At 39.6% G+C, this 23413-nt stretch overlaps 1 protein-coding gene across 2 annotated transcripts in view; it reads right to left on the reverse strand.

The window, feature by feature from the left end:
- phkb (phosphorylase kinase, beta) overlaps nucleotides 1-23413 on the reverse strand; it is a 152450-nt gene that overhangs the window by 23623 nt on the left and 105414 nt on the right. For both annotated transcript variants that reach the window (XM_079239387.1, XM_079239388.1), the window contains exons 15-16: nucleotides 11348-11403; nucleotides 8087-8180 (exon numbers count right to left, since the gene is read on the reverse strand). In XM_079239387.1, the coding sequence (XP_079095513.1) occupies nucleotides 8087-8180; nucleotides 11348-11403 (150 nt within the window). The remainder of the gene's footprint in view (nucleotides 1-8086; nucleotides 8181-11347; nucleotides 11404-23413) is intronic.

The following is a 23413-nucleotide window of genomic DNA, read 5'->3' on the forward strand; positions in this document are numbered from 1 at the left end:
GCTTACCCACGCAGGCTAAAAGCAAGTTCTGAGTAGATAAAAGAATTACTCTGAAAGAATGAAAGGTACCGTCTTTCTAAATACAGATGAAAATAAATGATATAAAAGTGAGAATTAAGAATGAAGTGGATCTGCTGACCGCTGCCTTCACAGGCTGAGGAAAGCTGAGAGGTTGGAGGTATCTCTACATCCAGTTCTTCCTGCGTGCAGAATACCAATGAATGAACAAGCCCGCAGCCTATCAAAGCATCCTTTCATCCCCTCACATTTCCACTGACCAGGGCATGAACAGCAAGCCTGACAGGTGGAGAAACGTCACAGAAAGTTGCTAGAAGATGCATTTTTTCACAGTGAGGAAGAGCTAATGTTTACTAAACAGTAATTTAATGCCGTTTCAGACACTTTCTCTAAATCACTCTAAGGGTTTTGTTTAAAATACTTTAAATGTTGCTGTTCAGATCATACAATGCAGATGTGGATATCATGTGACGTGTCCAGGTTCAGGTTAATTTCTCAACTGAATGTGGAAATTAGCTGCCTGATTCAAAGATTTTAACCCCGATCACATGACATGTTTGCCTTTTTGTTTTATTTGCATTAAATATGCATCAACATCAGCTTGTGGAATATGAAATAATTGTTTATTTGCACATTTAAAGCTGCTAAAATTTGAACTTTAAACCAAGTAATTTTTATATCATCTTGATTTGACCAAATAAATCTGCTGAAGTCGCTTTTGAGCTTTTGTTCACACAAAAACTAGAAATGTCCATTTTGATCTTCATATCTGTTATAAAAACATGTGTGCCACTTTATCAGGTAGAACCTTTCAATTGTTCGCTGACAGGATTTGTAATCAGCCAATCACATGGCAGACACTCAAGACGACTTGCTTCATTGCAAACTGAGCATGAAAATGATAAAGGGGATTTTAATGTGGCTTCGAACGTGGCATGGGCCTTGGTCTGAGTGTTGCATAAACTAATTATCTTCTTGGATTTTCACACTCATCCACGCCATGCAACTCAACCATCTGTAGCTGCTGTTACTACTCATATGAGAAGTGATCACATGTCTTTGGAGTACACGGCAAGAGAACCCACATCCACACAGAGAGAACATGCAAACTCCACACAGAAAGGCCACTGTTTGAACCTCCAGCCGAGGCTCAAACCAGCGACCTTCTAGCTGTGAGGCTGCAGTGCTGACCACTACGCCAGCCCAGAGAACAGTCTGACAATGGGAGAATATCCACCAACCAGCATGATGCCTGGACCAAAATGTCTTGTTGATGGGCATTAGAGGAAAATAGGCAGATTGGCTGAAGATAATAGAAAGGTAACTGGAAGTTAAATCAGCTCTGGTTCCTTTCACAAGACGTCCAGCTTTGAAGCAGATGGACTGGGAAGATCAGAAGATCATACTGGGTGCCATTTCTGTCAGCTAAGAACTGGAAACAGAGGCTACAGTTCACACAGACTCACCAAACTGGGCAGTAGAAGATGGAAAAGGTTTCCTGTCTGATGAATCAGAAATATTTAGCTGACAAGGTCAGAGTTTTGTTGAAGCAACATAGAAACATGGATCCATCCTGGCTCGTATCAATGCTGCAGGCTAGTGGTGGTGTAATGGTGTGGCAGATCTTTTGGGGGCCCGTAGAGACACCTGAGCATTGTTTAGGCCTACCTCACCATGTCCAAAGTGAATCATTCTCCGTTTATATAATGCACCATTTCCATGACCATGACTTCACTGTAACTCTCCAACGGCCTCCACAGTCACCAGATGTCATCCAGTAGAGCAGGTCTGGGATGTGGTGGAACGGGAGATTCTCATCATGGATGTGAAGCCGACAAATCTGCAGCAACTGTGTGAGGCCATCACGTTCAATACAGACACCTTGTTGAATTAATGCTCAGATAAAGCAGTCCTTTAAGCCGGGGTTGGTGATGTTGGTGAGCTAGCAAGATGTGAAAGTGGCGCCCTGTTTTGACTCCTCCCCCTCTGGTTTTGCTCATTGCGCGATCCAAGGCTTTTTTCTTACTTCCGCCAAGGAGGTTATGTTTTTGCCGGCATTTATCTGTTTGTGTTCAAGATAACTCAAAAATTTAAGGACAGATTTTAATTAAACTTTCAGGAGTTGTAAATGAGAAAAGGAAGAACTGATTTAATTTTGGTGGTGATCCAGATCACCTCTACTTCCGAGTTTCTTCTTCACTACTTTGTATTTTCATTCTAACATGCCAATTATATGCAGGGTGTGGCTATCAGGTATGCGCTGCTGGAGGGGGAGGAGGGGAGCCGGGGGAAGAAGCTTACAAAATATAAGAAATGAATAATTTCAGTTCGGCGCGTACGTTTGGATTGATCAGAGTTTTTACAGATTTACAGTAAACTAAGGGGTCTAACTATATTTCTGATTGTTCATGATTATAAATGATATAGCCTATTATCATGAAGGAGCCATAATGTAAATGTATGTTTGAGAATACATCGATGTGTGCAGACTTGATCGGCACTTGGGTGGAGGGTGTGTAACTTTGGGTGTGTATGCTGAGGTTACAAAAAGTTGCACTCACCTGAGCACATCAATTGTCTTGGAGGATGTAGGGGTGGGGTTAGCTCGGGAGCGAACTTTTTGTTGACTGCAACTTAGGTGATTTATGTTTGTACTCTGCGTTTTGTTAGCTTGTTCTGTTGACTGATTTATTTTGCTGTAAAAATAAAAATAAACGCAAGATGGAGAAGATACAACTTAGTGCGCGTCTTCAATATCTCCCGTGCTTAACTGCCGGAGGTTTTCTTCCTGTTAAAAGGGAGTTTTTTCCTTCCCACTGTCGCCGCGTGCAGCTCAGGATGGGGGATTGGATCGAAGTCATGACTCGATGCAATCAGTTGGTTTCTATTATAGGATATGTATGAATTGGCTCGAATTGATGTGTATGTTGATTCGTGTATGTAAAGTTCCCTGTGACAACATTGTTGTGAAGTGGTGCTATACAAATAAAGCTGAATTAGCCTGGCGCGGCTGAAGAAGATAATGGCGTTGGACACTTTGCTGCAACATATCAGGACGAGGAACCACTTCACCCAGAGTAAAAGAAAATGTCTCTGAGCAAGATTACCTTCCCCATCTTTAAGTGAAAAGTGGCTCCAACCCGGTGCTAGTGCAGGGTCTTTGTGTTACAGTTTTCTCAATTTTCAAGAATAGGCGTGATAGTGCAACACATTAAGGTACTTTCTAGTTGTTTGTTTTTCTTTGCACACAAAATGTTTCTGTTCCATTCAACAATGCACACATTTCCCCAAAACACAGAGGAGAGTTAAATAAAAAAGATGTCAGTGAAGTCATGTTCGCCTGATGATCATGTGACACGCAGCATGTAACCAAACGTCATCCACAGTGAATCCACATTGTCAAATGATGCCTGAAACAGCTAAAAGCAAGGTTATTTTTTAAACAAAAAGAGGGGATAATCTCCAGGGTTTATGTGTGAGAATAACACATCTAAAATGTAATTGCTACTCGCCCATCATCAGGGGAATGTTGTCAACACAATGACATGACTGCGAGAGATGGAATGAGGTGAGCAAATGCCGCCCGAAGCAGCTGAGATGGTGGTGACTCCCAGATAAACAGATTCTGTCGAGGAAGCAACGACTGTCTGGGGTTTGGATTAAATATGCTGCTCAGCATCGGCTCTGACTCACGACTGCACATCCATCTGAAGGGCTGAGTGCCACAGCAGAGAGAGGCAGAGGGGAGAGGAAGGAAAAACTAGCAGGTATGACAGTTCAAAGGCAGATGATAGACAGGGGGAGTGAGCTGTTTAGTGCATTAGGCATAATGGAGGCGGGGTTGGATACGAGCCGAAATGGGACGATGGGACGGACACGTTGGTGAAGGGACATGAGGCAAAGGCGTAGTAAAAGACAACAGAGACGACATGATGGGAAAAAGTGGTTGTTTGTGAAATGCGTGCTAAAAAGACGCTTCGTAACAGACGTGACAGATGAGGACTGGAGGCCGGGGAGGAGACGGGAGTTTGAATGGCAGACATGGCAGAGGAGAGACAGACGACATTGAGATAGAAGACATCAGACAAGAGGCATGCAGATGAGGGGCAGCACAAATGGGCAAATCAGGATTTGAGTGACGGTTATGATGGTGTGAGTGAAGTGGAAGTTTCTGGGGAGGTGGCGCTTGGTGTCGTAACGACAGTACAATTGGTGTAATCTGCAGAAGATGAAAGGCACACGGCGGACAGGATGAAAATAGCAGCTAGTGCTGGACTTGCAATAGCTTTATTTCCTCGCCATAGTAACGGCAGCGAATGCATCTGCAGATGCAGACGTGGTGTCCAGTTTTCTGACACATTATGAAATCGATTACCCCGCCTAATAAATAAATTATATAAATAAAGTAAATCCTGTGTGAGTGTTAGAATGAGCATTTGATGATCAAGCTTTGCCCTGAAATATTAAGTTACTTGTGATTTCTCTTGCTTAAAGTTAAACCCCAACAGATCCGATAAGGGATTTGGAAGGATTTAGACCTGATGAGGCGATTCGCCGGTGGATTCAGAGTTGATGAATTTCTGCTGAACCCAAACCCATTTGTTGAGAATGCTGATTTATAATGAAAACAGGGATTTTTAAAGTTCACATACTGAAAAGATGTTCATATTTAAGTACCAACATCACCATCACTGGGATTTCTGCTGTTAGAAAATGACTGACATTTCTCAAAGCTTTTTCCCCGAAACCTTCTACTCCATGCATCTCCAGTTTGCTGCAGTGGCAGCTCCACCATTACGCTGATAAATCAACTTGAGCAATCACAATTTGGCTAATCAGTCACTTCAGCCTCTCTGCAGCGCTGCAGTGACTGATGGGACAATCAAGGGGAAAATCTAAAAAGGAGGAACTGTTGGTTTGACAAGCAAATAGACTGACTGTGCCAAGATCTATAGGGATGTAGATAAATAACTGCTGAATAGTCATCTGCCCGACTGTAGGATTGATTTGTTTAGTTGTGCTGGTGGTGAAGGTGTTACATCAAAAGTCTATTACGTTATCCTTTCCTCGATTCTACCTCCAATCATTCACAGCAAACCAGAGCGACTGGCGATCTCTTATTTCAAGATGAGGATGAGTCCTGAAATCACGCTACGAGTCACAGCAGCTAATTATGCGCCGCAGAATATCTGCAATCAGCAGGGTTCCGAGTGGCCATCGGCAGAGTCGTTCGTTCAAGTAGTGATTGTCCAATTAGGGCTTAATAACTGGAGTCAGAGCCTTGAATTTTTATACATCAGGTGGTGCATTTGGCTGCAGGGATCGAGGGATTCTGCATTTAAAGGTTAGCATTGCTCTTATGTAAGCTGCAACAGTTAGCATAACTAGTTAGCTACCTGCACTCCCAGTTCTTCATCATTATGGGGCTCTAGGCTGACATCTGCTGTGTGAATGAAGGGTTAACACCACTATTAGGTGTTATTAAAAGCTATACATGTTTTAAAAGTAGACTACTCATTTTAGTTTGTACAGAACCATTTGTATAATTCTTCCTTCAGCTTTGTTCCTCTTTTGTTTTTGTTTTTTTGTTCTTTTACAAAGATCTCATCTCATTGTGATGTTTTTTTTTTCCTCACCACTTATGATCAATGAACTTTATCTGAATAGTCCAATTGTATTTCCATGTTTTTACATAGATAATTAACTCCTTGTAAGCTAACGACATGTAGCATTACACTAAATTAGCAAAACTAATTGGGAGTAAAATAACTGATTGCAACACAATATTGAAATTTCAATGGATACTATGTCGATTTGTTTAAGGATCCTGATGCAGATACCGACATCAGACAATATTGTTATCGGCTGATTTATCCCAAACACCTTCATTCATATCAAATCACAAACTCACTAATACTGTATATCAAAATGCAACTTTATTTCTGAGCACATATTCAATCTAAAACAATCAGTAAAAGGTTTATTCCTGTTTACAGGGGTAAACACAAAATGTAACAGACCAATGTGATTTATTCTGAAATCAAAATTGATGAGTATTGTGACCACATATTAAATTCCGACACAACCACATCTCAACAAAGCTCCAGTCTGCAGAGAAAGCAACTTCGTACAGAAAGAGATGACTGCACACTCATCACTTAGGAACCACAGACATCATGTGACTGTAAAAATATAGTGGCAACCTGAGACAAACTGAAACTGGGAAAGTTGGGAACAGGCTCCAACAGGCAGGACTGGAACCATGCAAACCCAACCTAATCAGTGAGAGGCAAAGACCTGTAGAATCACTGGCACTGTATTTTAATATAGGATGTGCACAAAAGATTCTAAAACTGTGTCAAAATCCTGTATGAAACTATGAACAGTGCATGATGCTACTTTCACTCACCTAACCAACTCAAAATCACAGATTTAATGAGTCAAAACTAAACTATATATAAGTACGTAATAGGTAACAACAGTAGGTAACCAGAAAATGAGTGGTGAAGCTTTTAACGAGGGAGACAGGGTCCTGGTCAAAGTGTGTCATGTATAGCAGTGTTTTTCAACCACCATGCCTTGGCACACTAGTGTGCCGTTAGAGATTATCAGGTGTGCCCTGAGGAATTACCCAATTTGACCTAATTGGTCTAAAAAGCAGCTCTGTGTTCATCCAAACAGGCCCCAATGAAAGACAATAAAATGACTTCTTGTGTTTAACTTATTTCTATTCAAGAGGCTTTGACGAGATGGACTTTACATAAATAATATGGACTTCTTTTTTTTAAAAAAAACAAACAACCTTTTGGTTTGTGGTGTGCACTTTTTATTTTTAGTGAAAAAAACTGATGTAGAGGGGCGACAGAAACTGGATGGAAGTGACAGTGGCGTAAGATAGTCTTATCTAAGTCCAGTTCTTAGTTTGCCCAGTACATGGTGGTTTTCTGGTTTGATGGCAACCCAGAGACGCCAACAAGACACAGTGTCTCAAACTGACTGTTAAATATAAAGGAGGATCACTGATGACTGGCTTCAGCAAGGCTTGAATCAAGCAGATGTGTCTTTGTGAAGGACGCATTAATAAAGCCACAAACAAGACTATCCTAGAAAACATTGACATCTTTATGCTGATGCTGTGCTTGCCAACTCGTAGGATTACAGCAGGACTATCCTGCGTGCCACTCAAGCAGGAAAATCAAGGCCTGGAAGGAGGACCACACCACCAGTCTGTCATAGCGACCTCAACCTCCAGAGCTGAACCCTGCGGAAAACCACTGGAATGGCACCAAAGGTAGATGGATGGTCACAAACCATCAAACAAAGCTGAACAGCTTGAATTCTTGCTTAAAGAGTTATAGAAAGTTACCCAGCAGCAGCTTTTTCCCCCAAAGCTGCATTTTTATAACCTAACTCTAATAACGAGGTAGTACTGCCTGACATGATCTTCGTTACATCGGTGGATGTTGGAATTTTTCTTCTCTAATTGAAATAGGAAAATATAGTTCATTAGAACAAAGCATCTGTAAACAATCCCACATTATTATAATTTTATAGATCGTTTCCATTTGGATTGATCATTGTATTGATGCAGATTGATGTTTGGTTGCGTCCTTAATAATCCTCATCATTACATCCTTTATTTTATAGATGAACATGCTCCTACCTGCAGTTCTGTTACCATTACAGTACATATTGCAAAAATACACACCAACACTGCTTTGACAGACCAGACATAGAACTTTCTAGAAAAAACTGTATTTTAACTTTTGCTGAATATAAAACAGCTGGATTCATTCTGAGGACAACTGCAGGGTGTCCTTAGAAGGTCCAGAGACCTTCATCAGATCTCTAATGAGCATGTCAAGTCGCGGCATGTTAACAGTACCTTACTGATGAGAGCCGGCTAACAACCAAATAACCCATCACTGCTTCCTAAATTACCAGTTTGGGCCGCGCTGCTGGAAATGGCATGTTTTAAGGTGGAAATGGAAGGTCAGGGAAAAAAGAGAGCAGGTTTTGTAAACATTTATCTAAACTGGGAGGCTGTCTAACATTTGACAGCTGTTACCTTGACCAGTTCCTTCTGGGGCCAGATCTGGATGGGCTCGACTTGCTGGGGCGTCTGGGTTTGAATTCCATAGGTGTTCAAAAACACCTGCAGTCTGCAGACACACAGAGAGAAAACATCATTATCACTTCATGCCTGTTCAGCATCCTGCTCCTAGAAAACCAAACCAGACACTGAACCAGAAACACTGTTTTACCATCGACCTTGCTTTCTACGCATCACTCTAAAACCAGTGGACAGACTGGTTCAGCTACACCTCTACGATTTAGGCTAGTTCAGAGGATCTTAGCCTGTAGGCCCAACTTTTCCAGTACAAACTGATCTGTGGCTCATTCAAACATCCAAACTGTTTCAGTTTAATTGATCTCACTCCTGGTTTGATTTATGTTCAATAATTAAATCCATATAACGGATGTCCTGGAGCTGGTCCGCAGACTCTTGCGCTGACCAGACTCGACTGTAAGCAGGACACCAGCCTTGCCCAAACTGGTCACCTGGCGGAGGTCCTGGAGCTGGTCTGCAGAATTGACAACATGGAAAAGATGTCTGCTAGAATTGGTGGAAGTTGACACCCCCATTTGGCTGTTTGGAGCTGCCTGCCTGAGACTTGCTATGGACTCAAGGCCAAGGGCAAATTGTTCTCCTCGCCTGGAACCTAAACAACAATCATATCTGGATTCGCCTTCCCAACAGCCTTGGGCCGGTGCAACCCCCTCTGAGAATGGAAGAAGAGATGTTCATAGATGCTCTGTCCCCCCCTCCTCATCCACCCCTGGTCCCCTCCCACTGCCTCCCTGGACTTTGTGTGTCTTGTTTGAGTTTGTGCTTCAGTGTATGAGGTTTTTTTCTCTGTCTCTTCAGACTGCGTCATCTAGTGGCATGGCCATGAGTTTCATGACCTTTTTTCCTTCGAGCCCCCTATAATCCTAATGTATCTCTGTTCTTACCTGTTATAAGGCGGCGCCGGTGAAAAACTGGCTGCATGGCCTAAGCTTTAGCTTGGTTCTGTATTCTTCTTTGTCATTAATCTTACATGTCTGTATGTCTAACCTTGGACGAGCTGGCTTGGACTTTGAATTTCCCCTCGGGGACGAATAGAGTATCCTTGATTTGATTGATTGATTGAAATCCTAACAACTAAACCAATCTGGAATTTCTGTTTTAAATGCTTCTCCACAACTTTCACCACAAGCTAGCAGCTAGCTGAGTGTCTTCTCGTGCTTAGTGCAGGAAGCTGTATTGAGACTCATGGATAACAACATGTTGTGTGCATTCAACTAATAACTTGTGCAACCCTTGAGTCCTCTTGTTTACACGTCAAAGGATGGTTTTGTGATCCTCTAGATGTCAATCCTTGTGATTAAGAATCACAGGGCTAGATGATCATTGCTACGATTTACAAAGAACCATTAAGATGTATTTTTATCAGGGTTTGGACATTTAAGCCGGGAACGTTTGTCCTTCTGCTTCCCTTCACATGCTGCATATTCGATGTCTTTGGAGACATGAGCTTGTTTCATTGTCATCTGGAAGATTTGGCAGCGGATGCAGGGATGAAGTTTGGGTTCTTTTTCATCAGGTGATCTGCGGTCAGGCTTCATGTGTTGGAGCAGCCAGTTTGGAATCTGTTTACCTTGTAGTTTTCCATTAAAGTAGAATAATTTATTCCACATGAGATCATTAAACCTTGAGCGAATCTTTTCTTATTTTTGGAAGTCTTTAGTGATTTTCTTTTGATTTTCTTCTCCTCACATATAAAGCTCTCCATTGTGCATAAAAGATCTTATAGTTCCATATATTCCAAATAGAGCACTTCGCTCTCAGACTGCAGGTTTACTGGTGGTTCCCAGAGTCTCAAAGAGTACTATGGGAGGAAGAGCCTTTAGCTATCAGACTCCTCTCCTATGGAACCAGCTCCCACTGTGGGTTCGGGAGGCAGACTCCCTCCACACCTTGGAGTTGCAGTCTGCATGTACGGGACCCAACTGTTATGCTCATTGCTCTTATAGTTATGGGTAGTCTAGCCATCCATTACTTATGTTGCAATGGGATGTTACCTGATGCACTGAGAAGTACCTCGTTCTATTTCTCTAATGTATTAATGTATACATTAAAGAAATGTATACATTTCTTTACTGTATACATGTATACACACATATATATATATATATATATATATGTATATATATATATGTATAGCATATATATATATATATATATATATATATATATATATATATATATATATATATATGTGTGTACATATAAAGAAGGAGAAATAAGTTAGAGACGGCAATATACATATATATATATATATATATATATATATATATATATATATATATATATATATATATATATATATATATATATATATACACATATATATATATATATATGTCTTTCCTGTCCTCTCCACCCCAACCAGTCGAGGCAGATGGCTGCACTCCCTCAGCCGGGTTCTTCCGGAGATTTTTCTCCTGCTAAAGGGGAGTTTTTTCCTTCCCACAGTCGCCTCGTGCAGTTCAGGATGGGGGATTGGATCGAAGTCATGATTTGATGCAATCAGTTGGTTTCTATTATAGGATATGGATGAATTGGCTTGAAATGTGTCTGTAAATGTGTCTGTAAAGTGCCCTGTGACAACATTGTTGTAAAGTGGCGCTATACAAATAAATCTAAATTGAAAATAAAAAACTGAATTAAATAGCAACACCGCAGTAGAGTATAAATATTAAAAATCTGAGTAAGATATTTTCTTTGTCTTATCTGGAACCACCAGTCTTAATATAATGTATGAATATATTTATTTTAGATATTTTGCACCAATGACATTCTTTCTTAAATTATTGCACCTAAAAGAATTCCTCATAAGTTTCATCTGACCACATCTAACAATACATACAGTTTTATAAGAATAAAATGTTGACTTTTCAAATATTATAAAGTTAAATAACTCTGAATTACTGCTCTTGAACCAGTGTTTGTTTTAGAGCAACCTGCAGTGAAATGATTGTGCTAATAGAGCGTTTGACCATGTTTAACACGCACAAACGCATCGTCACACAGAAATCCTTGTGTGCATGCACATACTCACATAAAGCATGCACATGCTTATGCGAGCATGAAGAGAGTGAAGGATCATGGCAAAGGTCAAGCTGAGCTGACTGCCATTACAGAGCTGAGTAGGAGAGAAGAGCAGAAAATAACCTCCTTTTCTGCCCTTTCACACACACACACACACACACACATATAAATTACCTTTGACTCTCAGCAATCAAGGACACATGAATCACAACATCATTCTCGATGGGACCCTGTAAAAACAGACAGAAAAGCAGATTTAATGTCAGATCCAGCTTCATGTTATGGTGCGTCTCATTGCTGTAAATGTTCACGGGGACAAATGAAAACTTGTTAAAATCAAACAAACAGATTTTAATGTTTTAATAAATGTATTTAATGTGATATTGTAGTGATATAAAGTCATTAAATTGGAGTTATTTGAGGTCACACATCATAAAAACAGTTAAGGTCAAGATGAACTTTTGGAGATGAAACTGGGTACAGTGGGAAGATGCCAACGTCTAAGACGAACAAAATACCAGGAAAGTCATGGGTGTCATGGGTGTGTTTATCCTCAGAAAAAGTGTGTACTGTCAGTGTTACATTTAAATGCGTGTGTTAGCAAGAAGGAAGAAGGAGGTGTGTACTGCTCAGGATAAAAAGAGGGACTCTTGGCACTTTGGGGCTCTTCAACCCGGGTCTGCTCTTTGCTATAATCGGTCCATATGTAAATAAATATTCTTTCTATATACAAAAGTTTTTTTTGACCTGGGCTTCGGTACCAAGCGTGAACATGACGGGGATCGTGCTTCTCCAGGTCTGTATCAGGTGCGGTGTGATACTACCCACTCTTAAGTCTCTGTCTGATCAGAGGAACTATAAAGTTCTTCTACAATATGATTACTACATAATATCATAACAGCTACATGTTTTATATTATGCATCTTTCATGAGTTTTCTTCCTTGCTTCAAATTAAATCAGTTGACCATGTGCATGCGAGATAGAGAGAGAGAGAGAGAGAGAGAGAGAGAGAGAGAGATAGCAGAGTGGGAAAGCAAGAGATGTATTTAGAATTCAGCTCACTCACTTATATAACAACAATAGTCTGTGTTATCGTTCCTTCCATTTTCACATGTTTCAAATAGAAATAAAACTCTGAATAACCAGTAAAAGTTGACGAGACGCGAAAGCACTTGGCAGGAGGAATGGCGAAGGGAATCTGTGATGACGATGAAGATGCAAAGTGGAAGTAGGAGCGAAGATGGAGAGAAAAAACAGAGAGAGACGGAAAGACGTTTGGCTGTCTGAGACTTCTCCTCTAACCTCACAGAGAGATGAGCTGGAATAACATGAAAGGAAATGCAGATTTACAAGATTTACACATGATTTACAAGGTTCTAACACCAAAAATATACACACCACTTAGAAAAAGTTGGAGATTTTTGGCTTGTTGAACGATGTTGAAGCTAAAATATACTAAAACCTCTGCAGGTGAGTGCAGGTGTAGAACTGTTCATCATTTTAGTACTCACTGCACTGTGTGGTGTTCTTTGACAAGATAAAAAAACTGAAAAAAAAAAGCCCAAAAACACTACCTGAAGCAGGAGTCAACCACTAGTGGGTGCATTCACATCAGGGTAGTTCGCTAGATTTGGTCCGATTGGGGAGTCGGCTCAGTTGTGGAGGGGGGGGTGTATCCATGCAGATCGAGATTGTGTTCATGCTGCACTTTAGCCAAAAGGAGCCAAACCATTAGAATAATACATCCTCATTCTCACCAAAAGGTGGCGCTGCAGTAGTATTTACAAAGAAGAGGACAAGACCCACGTGAAGAAGAAAACTGTTGGGAGTTAAACATGGAGACGAAACTAAAGCTGTTTTGGGTTTTTTTTATGTAGTCTTCTGCAAGTACACTCCAGAAATACTCTGCAACAATGGAGACAGTATGAACAACAGATGAAGAAGAGGACTCGCCATCGCTTTGTATTACCCACAATGCAACACTAATGCAGAAAGTGACTTTTTTTGTGTAGTCCACTTCCTGTATTTGGTCCACTTGGACTGAGTCCGCTTCTTTGATCTGAATCAGAATTTGAATCAAAAAGGCTGATGTGAATGTTCCCTAAATGTTCTGATTCAATGGCAGTTCGTTTCTACAAAGTCCTCTTCATCATTCTGTCCACATTTACACATCATCCGACCAACACAACACCCAAAACACTACACGTTATCATGACAATGACTTTATGTTTTGGTAACCCACCACTGTTGGAGGGAAATACCATCACATCATTCCACATTCATGAAATCATATCAGCATGAACTTCAATACTCACATACCACAACACTCAGGTCTGTGACGACATGCTTTTATCCTGATTTGATTCCATTCCAATTTTGGGTGTCGATTCAATTTAAATGTGATTCTCACAATTCTTCGATATTGCTGATTTTTGTAGATTAAAAATAGACAAAACTTTTTTTTTTTGCTCGTCATTTTTCTTGATTTAAATTCAGAAAAAACAACACAGTAGCCAGACCATCATTCTGCTGCTATAACGCCCAAAAAGACACGTGAAAAGATCAATAAGAACAACAAAAATGACAAAAGTTTTATAATGGATTATTTTTATTTATTTGAAAAAAAAAAAATCACATTTTTTTAACAAAAAATATCGATTTTAAAATTGTGAAGCAAAAAAATCCCAATTTTTGATTTTTCGATTAGAATTTTCCACCCCATCATCTGCATACGTGAAGACAGCTGGGGTCAGATTTACGAATAGTTTCTTCCAGCACAAACACTCGTATGTGTTGCATAAAGAGAATTTATTCAGGTGAAAAACTGACAGTGAAAATCAGAAAGAGACACATTTACTTGCTGCTGAACGTGCAAGAGTGAAAAAAGCATACTGAAGTTTGCAGTGACTAGAGAGAGACAAAGAAGCATGCCTTAAAGACCTGCATGCATGGGTGTACTTTGTTCATCAGGGAACACGTGGGCAAGTTAAGCAGATTGCAGATTATAAATTAAATGAACTGTCAGCGTGTGTTTTCATTAATCTTTGGGTTAATAGATCAGCGAGAGAAGCATCTATTCATATCACTGATTTTCTTCGATTACAGCCAGCCGTATGATAGTTCTGCTGGTGAATCTGTGTGGTTGCCAGGTATCATCTCTTACTAACACCGTTACAACATGGCAACACAAGACTTGCACAGAGCCATCAGCCTCAATAAAACTGCAGCTGTAACTGGCCAGACGAGACGAGCACCCCATTCACGTTACGTGTCGCGTGAATGCGAGCAAAAAGCGACATTAACAGTCGAGAGTGAAGCAACGTTCCAGATGTTTTACCTGCAATTTTCTCACACAGTTTCAGAAAGAAGGAAAAACAAGTCTTCGAAAGAGGCACCTGAACACGGAATAAAACACACATATCTACAGATACGTATATATATCTACATATATGTATATATCTACAGATACGTAAATATATCTACATATATGTATATATCTACAGATACGTATATATATCTACAGATACTTATATATCTACAGATACGTATATATATCTACAGATACGTAAATATATCTACATATACGTATATATCTACAGATACGTATATATATCTACAGATACGTAAATATATCTACATATATGTATATATCTACAGATACGTATATATATACAGATACGTATATATATCTACATATATGTATTTATCTACAGATACGTATATATCTACAGATACGTATATATATCTACAGATACGTAAATATATCTACATATACGTATATATCTACAGATACGTATATATATCTACAGATACGTAAATATAGCTACATATATGTATATATCTACAGATACGTATATATATACAGATACGTAAATATATCTACATATATGTATATATCTACAGATACGTATATATCTACAGATACGTATATATATCTACATATATGTATATATCTACAGATACGTAAATATATCAACATATATGTATATATCTACAGATACGTATATATCTAGATACGTATATATATATATACAGATACGTATATATATCTACAGATACGTATATATATCTACAGATATGTATATATCTACAGATACGTAAATATATCAACATATATGTATATATCTACAGATACGTATATATCTACAGATACGTATATATCTACAGATACGTATATATCTACAGATACGTATATATATCTACATATATGTATTTATCTACAGATATGTATATATCTACAGATATGTATATATCTACAGATACGTATATATCTACAGATACGTAAATATATCAACATATATGTATATATCTACAGATACGTCTATATCTACAGATACGTATATATCTACAGATACGTATATATCTAGATACGTATATATATCTACAGATACGTATATATATATCTACAGATACGTAAATATATCTACATATATGTATATATCTACAGATACGTAAATATATCAACATATATGTATATATCTACAGATACGTATATATCTACAGATATGTATATATATCTACATATATGTATATATCTACAGATACGTATATACCTACAGATATGTATATATCTACAGATACGTATATATCTACAGATACGTAAATATATCAACATATATGTATATATCTACAGATACGTCTATATCTACAGATACGTATATATCTACAGATACGTATATATCTAGATACGTATATATATCTACAGATACGTATATATATCTACAGATACGTAAATATATCTACATATATGTATATATCTACAGATACGTAAATATATCAACATATATGTATATATCTACAGATACGTATATATATCTACAGATACGTATATATCTACAGATACGTATATATCTACAGATACGTATATATCTAGATACGTATATATATCTACAGATACGTATATATATCTACAGATACGTAAATATATCTACATATATGTATATATCTACAGATACGTATATATCTACAGATACGTATATATATCTACAGATACGTATATATATCTACAGATACGTAAATATATCTACATATATGTATATATCTACAGATACGTATATATCTACAGATACGTATATATCTACAGATACGTATATATATCTACAGATACGTAAATATATCTACAGATACGTAAATATATCTACATATATGTATATATCTACATATATGTATATATCTACAGATACGTATATATCTACAGATACGTATATATATCTACAGATGCGTATATATATCTACAGATACGTAAATATATCTACATATATGTATATATCTACAGATACGTATATATCAACAGATACGTATATATATCTACAGATACGTATATATATCTACAGATTTGTAGATATCTACAGATACGTGTATATATATCTACAGATACGTATATATCTACAGATACGTGTATATATATCTACAGATACGTAGATATATCTACAGATACGTATATATCTACAGATACGTATATATATCTACAGATACGTATATATATCTACAGATACGTATATATGTAAAGGTATCACTGTTTTCACTGATATTCAGGCTTTTATTTCTTGCACCTATCAGGTTTACACATGAATGTAAATATTTCTTTTCCAGCCTGTTTTCCTCATTACTTTTATCCATCCCAGGTTTATGTGTCTGACTTTCCTGCTGCCTGACAGTTATACTGTCGCATTTGTCTACATAACACTGAAGTATGTGTCCTTCGGGGTCTTTTCTCTTTTTCTGTGTGTGTGTGTGCATGAATTGTAAGCAGAGTCGACCATCATGATACAAAGCTATTGAGGGCCGTTCAGGAGGCAGGCAGCAGCTAATGACTCACAGGAAGCAGCCTTTCATCTTGCATTCGTTGTGGAGACGCACACCCACGCAAACAAAGCGACACCAACATGCAAGCATATAGAACATGGCGGGGAGAGTGCTCAGCCTGGCATGTCGACTTGCTCTGAATCTACAGCTAACAGCGCGGAAGAAAACATGTACAAGCGAGCAAACAGACACACGTGTAGGCATCTGTTTTTACCAGTCCTACTGTGGAGGAAAACGCAGTAAACTTTGGCTGAATAGAAAAAAAGATGGCGTGCTGACCACACAGCTCGCCTGATTAAAAAGGTAGCAATGGCTTCTAAAAGACAGATACGTTCACCGGTTCCGCTCTATGGAACAAACAAAGAACGTTTAGTGAAGGGGAAGATATGGAGGTGAGTAAAGGAGGCACAGGAGATGTCTCGCTCTCTCCTTTCCGTAGCTGATACGACGGTTCAGCCTGATGGGGGAAAAAAAACGTTTAAATGTTTCCTTAAACATCTTATTTTGAAACTTTTGAAGAGAATCCGAGTTGTGTGACCAAAATGCTGCTGAGGCGAAGGAAGTGCTGCTTCTCTAAAGGAGACTTCATCACAGAGGATTTACTGTGTTGTGTCACCTTCCAAACTCAGACCAGCTCAGAGTTTCAGACTAACCTAAAGAATACGAGTCATTTCCACCCAGCTACCTGTAGACCTACAGCAGGCATCTTTTAAAGCTATAAATCTCCAGATTTCAGGGCTGGCTTCACACCGGCTGCAGGATGCGTGTTGAACGATGCTGCAGACTCGTACCAACGAGAGGAAAGCATCATATCCGCGGTACTGGATCTGAGCATACTGAGCTGCTCGTCTGAGCTTCAGAGTGCAGGAAAAATGTCTCATTTGTGAAGAATATTAGATCTTTATAATTGAAATTACATAATTATTTGATCTATTGATACATAAGTTGATTATCTGCAGCAACAGCAGCAAATAAACTCGGGACATGAACAACGTCACTCTCTTAAATAACATCGTTTTTATCAACTTTTTCTAGAAACACAAAAAACTGAAGCAGATTTCCACAAGAAACAAGTCTTTTGTGTTTTAATAAAAGAAAAAAAATTACAAAGGCCATTATTTTAACAGGGCGATGATGAGAAAGTGTGTAAAAATGAACAAGGATTAAAAACCCGCCCTGAAGCTGATTTCTGGTTACATCTGGTCAAATCTCTTTTATCAACTCTAACGAGTAAGTCACACTGATCTCACACACATGTAGCGCAGAATGTCAACCATGGAGGGAAAATCCAGCCCACGAAACTGGAACATTGAATAATTAATCACTATAAACAAGAGGACATGAGCAGCAGCAGAGACCTCACTGCTGCCACAATGCAGACGTTTAGACCCGAGGTCTGGGAGAGGAGACCGAGGCCATCTGGATGCCAAACGTATATATCTACAGATACGTATATATATCTACAGATACGTAGATGGAGGTTAAAGCGCTGCAGTGAGGTAATAAAGCTGAACTTGGGAGCCCCCACAGGAAGAGTGAAGTGCGCGTCGCAGGATTTGGCGCATGGTGAGAGCCGCGTGGCTGGACAATAATTACCCACACTGAAGTCTTGCCAAGAGCTTTAAACAAATGGAAATGAAAACAGCAGAAATGTAAAGTTTTCTGGCTCCTTCTGATGCCATCGGTTCCCCCCCCCAGCTGCGTTCGGTCTGACCGGAGCTGCGCTCGCTGAAGAAAATTCATTTACGGTTCAGAAAAGGAAAAATAAACTGTACATTTCATTCAGATGAAATCTGTCTAAAAGCGAGTTGAAGAAATCTTTCTTCTACAGATGCTTGTTGCACATGGCAACAACAAAAGGATTTTTATCTCCCCTGCAGTCTGATAAAAGATTCTTGTTCTTTGCTGATAAAGCCACTCGTCATGTTTATAACTTAAAAACAAAATTTAAAAAAAATGAAATAATAAAGTAAAGCTCATAGTTTGAAGAAATTAAGTTTTTCTTCAGTAATCTATTTTAGTCCTGGTAAACCAAACTACAAGTCAGTGACTGTTAGCAGGTTTTCAATTCATCCGTCTAGAACACCTGAAATGAGAAAATTCTCAATTTATTACTCGTAAAAATGTAGATTCTCTCTTCTGCAAAGAGAAATAAACTCGTAGTAAAGACAGAGAAACGGTTTAAGGGACATAAATATAGCAGCTTCTCTGAACTGTCTGCATATTAAATGACTGTTTTCAGCCTGAGATGAAAAAACTGCTTCAGGATAAAGTTGCTGATTTTATTCGGAAGCAGCTAAAGGCTAATTGAACGTTACATGCCAGCGACTAGAGGAGGATGTTATCAGAAAGCTGCCCAGTGACGGCCCAGTGATGGCCCGTTAACGGCGCGCCGCCGCTCGCCGGTGCGACCGAGCTAAACATGACGAAGTGAAAACCCATTTGGAGAAGAAACGCTGCTGAGACTCCCTGAAGAAAAGAAATGAATTTCAGCTTCGCTTCATTTGACTATTTCCACAAAATTAAAACCACTGACTTGTAACACAAGATGGAAATCAGGTCTCTTTTTCATTTCATCCCTCTTTCTTTTCTTTCCTTTGTTTTCACAGCTTCTTCCTTTCTATCACTCAGTCTGTTTGACTTCATTGCTTCTCTTAACCCTCATTTTCCCGATTGTCCTCTCTTCAATCATCCCTCCAACCATCTTCGTATCTACAGATCCTTCCTTTTTCCAGCTTGGGGGGGGGGGGGGGGGGGGGGCTACATATTTACATGCTGTACCTTCTCATTTTTCTACTCATATTCCACTTCCTTCCTCTTTTCTTTTTTTTGCCCTTCTCACTGTGTTTTCTCATCATTTTCTTCCATTCTTCTCTTTTCCTGCTTTCTTTCCATTTTCCTCCATTTTTTCTCTCCAACAAAGCTCCTCCGACGCTCAGCTCTCGTCTTCAGTTTCTTTCATTCCACATGTACGTCTACGTTTCCTTTCCTTTCCCTTCCCGCTCCACCTCGCTGTCACTCATCTGTGACAGGTGAACCTTCTTTCCACAAACAGTGTTTCAGACTAAAATACCAGATGATTTAGTCACAAAACTCATCTGTATGCAAACACTAGATGCGTGTGCAGCTGCAGGTCTGCTGATCGGGGAGCTGTGAGACTTTCATGATCTGATTAATGCGTTGAACAAAAACTGCACAATTTTCCTCCTGAATTTCCTGTTTTTCCTTTCTAGCTTGCTGTGGGTGTTATAGATACAAAAGCTTTCTTGTAATAAAAAACTGAGATGACAATTAACTGATTTTGATTTATTGTTTTCTCACATATCAATAAATAAATAAATATTTGACCAAAACTATCAAAAGAAAAAACCTGCAGATACGTCAGATTGTGAGATGCTGATTCAAGGTCAGATCAACGCCGTTGAGAGGAGGCGGCCTTTAGCGAGCATCACTACACAAAGGAATAAAACATTCAAAGACTTTCATAAAGTTAAAAAGGAAGCAGAGGAATTTATCCCAAAATAAGAAGAAAAAAAAAAAGATCTGAATGAAATATAATCCCTTCTTTTCAAGCCCCTGCACAGACGAGTGACTCCGGGCTCAGCGTCGTCCTCAGAAAGTCGCTCTCCTTGCAGCTAGAAGATTCATATTTTGATGAGATTATTTCAACGTGTCAGGGGTTTTAGCAGAGACGCGTTGGGAGAGAAGGAAAGAAAAAAAAAACATAAAAGAAATGCTAAGTCATTTTCAATCTGGGCTGCGGGGGAATAAAAACATCTCCGCGTGCATCTATAGAGTCAGAGCTTTTCAAAAGGTCATCTGTTGGTTAAAACAGCAAAACAACAGCAGCGGCTTTTTGTCGTTTTAAGATGAACATAACGCTGGGAAGGAGAGTTGATGAGGTGGGAATTTGACGCTTCCAGTGTAAGAACATGCTGGAAGAAGAAAGCAGCAGACCTGCGGATGGAAAGACAGAGGAGGAGAGGGAGGAGAGGAGGAGTGGAGGAGGGTGGAATCACCTCCACAGAGGAGAACCACGTGAAGAATTAGATTGCATGCTGCTGGCTGCTGTAATTGCAAAGGCGCCCTGACAGAGAAAGCGAGACATTGTTCCTCAGACTCTGCTCAGAAATATTATCCTCCACCAACTGAATCTTTATGAGTGAAAAAAGAAAAAAAATCAATTGATATTAAAGGCAAGGCACGGTGTGAGCTACAGGAGTCTTGGCTTGTCAGAGCTGCTCTGTTTGATACCACGCCTGGAGAGCCAGGGAGGATGGTGAAGATAAGTGGCCTGATTACTACTGTCTGTGTGTGTGCAGGGGAGCATAATGATATGAGCACCGCCGCAAAAAATAAATTTACACGGAGCTGAAAAGCCTGATGGTGACAGGTTGTCTCGTTGCGTCGCACACGTGATGTTTTTCTTTCTGTTTGCGGATGTAAATTCAGAATAAAGCCTTAAAATTTCCATCTTCTGCTTTACAAGTCATATTTCTAAAATGATGCACGAACACAAGCCTGCAGAAGGAGAGACTGGTGCTGACTCCAATCTGCCAGAGCGCGTTATGCTGAATGGGATCTAATGCACACATGCAGCCTGATGATGACCCTGGAACAGAAATATGCTCCTACTTCTGTGCCAGGCTACACTCACATGCCCGCACAAAAAAGGTTGAAAACAGCATACACTCATAATGATTAAATCTGGGAGCAGATGGGCATTAGAGCTTCTAATGTGCCCCCTCTTTTAGGTCTCGTAAACACACCGACCTGCTATGCTGGCTGCCAGCTGAGCAGTTATAAACCTGTCCCGGCGTTTCCCTTTGGGCTCCTGTGAGAGCCAAGGTGAACCCAGGCGTATTTGTAATAGCTGAAAAGCTCAAAGCGAGCGCAGCTGTGGGATATGTCAGCCACTTGTCAGCAGCAAGGATGAAGAGCCAAGGCTGCTACAGGAGCTGCAATCTGTGGTCCGTATACCTCCATACACTTATAGAGGATGACAGTGGTACAGATGAAAGGAACCCTCATCACTATGTACCTTCAATCCGTCTGATAGTACTTTGTGATATTTCTACAAGCTCTGCGAGGCTTGATGCACGGTGGATTTTCTGAATGATAATATCGCCGTCCTCTCATGAGGTGTGTTTGAAGTTAACCCGCAGCTCGGATTAAAAGACGCTTTCATTATTTAGTTTTTCTCCAGCATAAAAGGACTCAATGGAAAAAAAAAAAATGGATGTGAAATGCTGAAAGCATTAAGGTACACATTTTAAATGGTCAATCAATCAACAATCAATCAATCACAACTTTATTTGTAGAGCACTTTCACATACCACAAGGTAACCCAAAGTGCTGTACAGGTAGAATAAAATAAATCAAAAGACAAAATAAGACAGAAAAGACCTGGTCGTCATGCTCTCTGGAGTTAGAAGCAGCGTGTTTTAAAAGAGACTTAAACCCACTGAGAGTCCTAGCTGACTTCACAGAAAGAGGGAGACCACTCCAGAGTTTGGGGGCAGCTGTATAAAAGGCTCTGTCTCTATGAGTCACGAGTCGAGTCTTTGGGACCACTAGAAGCATCTGGTCTTCAGATCTAAGAGCTCTAACAGGACGATGGTGCTGCAGGAGCTCAGAAAGGTACAAAGGTGCCAGACCATTTAAACGTTTAAAAGCCAAAAGTTCTTTTGCCATTTTCCAGTCATGTTGACCACTCAATGTGCTTGGCACATTTACCCACTCACACACACACTCATGCCCTGATAAGCACATCGGGGTTCAGGGTCTCACTTCTGCACACAGTCATGGGAAGTCGGAATCGACTCCCAACCTTCCGACTGATAAGTCGACTGCTCTTCCTCCTGAGCTACAGACCGTATCACCATCGCCATCTAACGCCGCTCGCAGCTTTAACTCCACCCCTACAAAGCTGACATGAAAACCATGCATCTTGACTGGGTATAGTGTGGCAGTCATAATAATTTCACAAAGAACCACAACTTTTTTCCAGTTGCAATGAATGGGGAAACCCAACCAACTTTGCAGACTTACAGCTCAGACCTACTTTCCACCTGGTGCAAGCATTCACTTAAAATTCTTCAAAAAACTTTCTAGTTCTCTCTTTACTCCAATCTTTCTACATTTCCTTTTAAAAATAGACAGAGAGAAAATAAAGTGAAAGTGGGGTCTAACCCACACAGTCATCTCTATTGTTAAGTTTCTGAGGCTGAGCTGCAGCTAAGGAGCCATCCTGGGAGCTTTCTGTCCTCCTCGCACATACCACTAGGATGACTGTCACCCAGTGGGAATTTCTAAGCAGTAAATGACTATGTTTAGTCGCTCATTTCTCTCGTTTCCTCATGTATACTTACACCCCCTGTTGCTGTTCTTTGGCTCCTTGAATAAGAACAGCTATTTTAGTTTTGTTTGCCATT

This window comes from Telmatherina bonti (genome assembly GCF_933228915.1).
Source record: "Telmatherina bonti genome assembly, chromosome: 1".
NCBI classification, from domain to species: Eukaryota; Metazoa; Chordata; class Actinopteri; order Atheriniformes; family Telmatherinidae; genus Telmatherina; species Telmatherina bonti.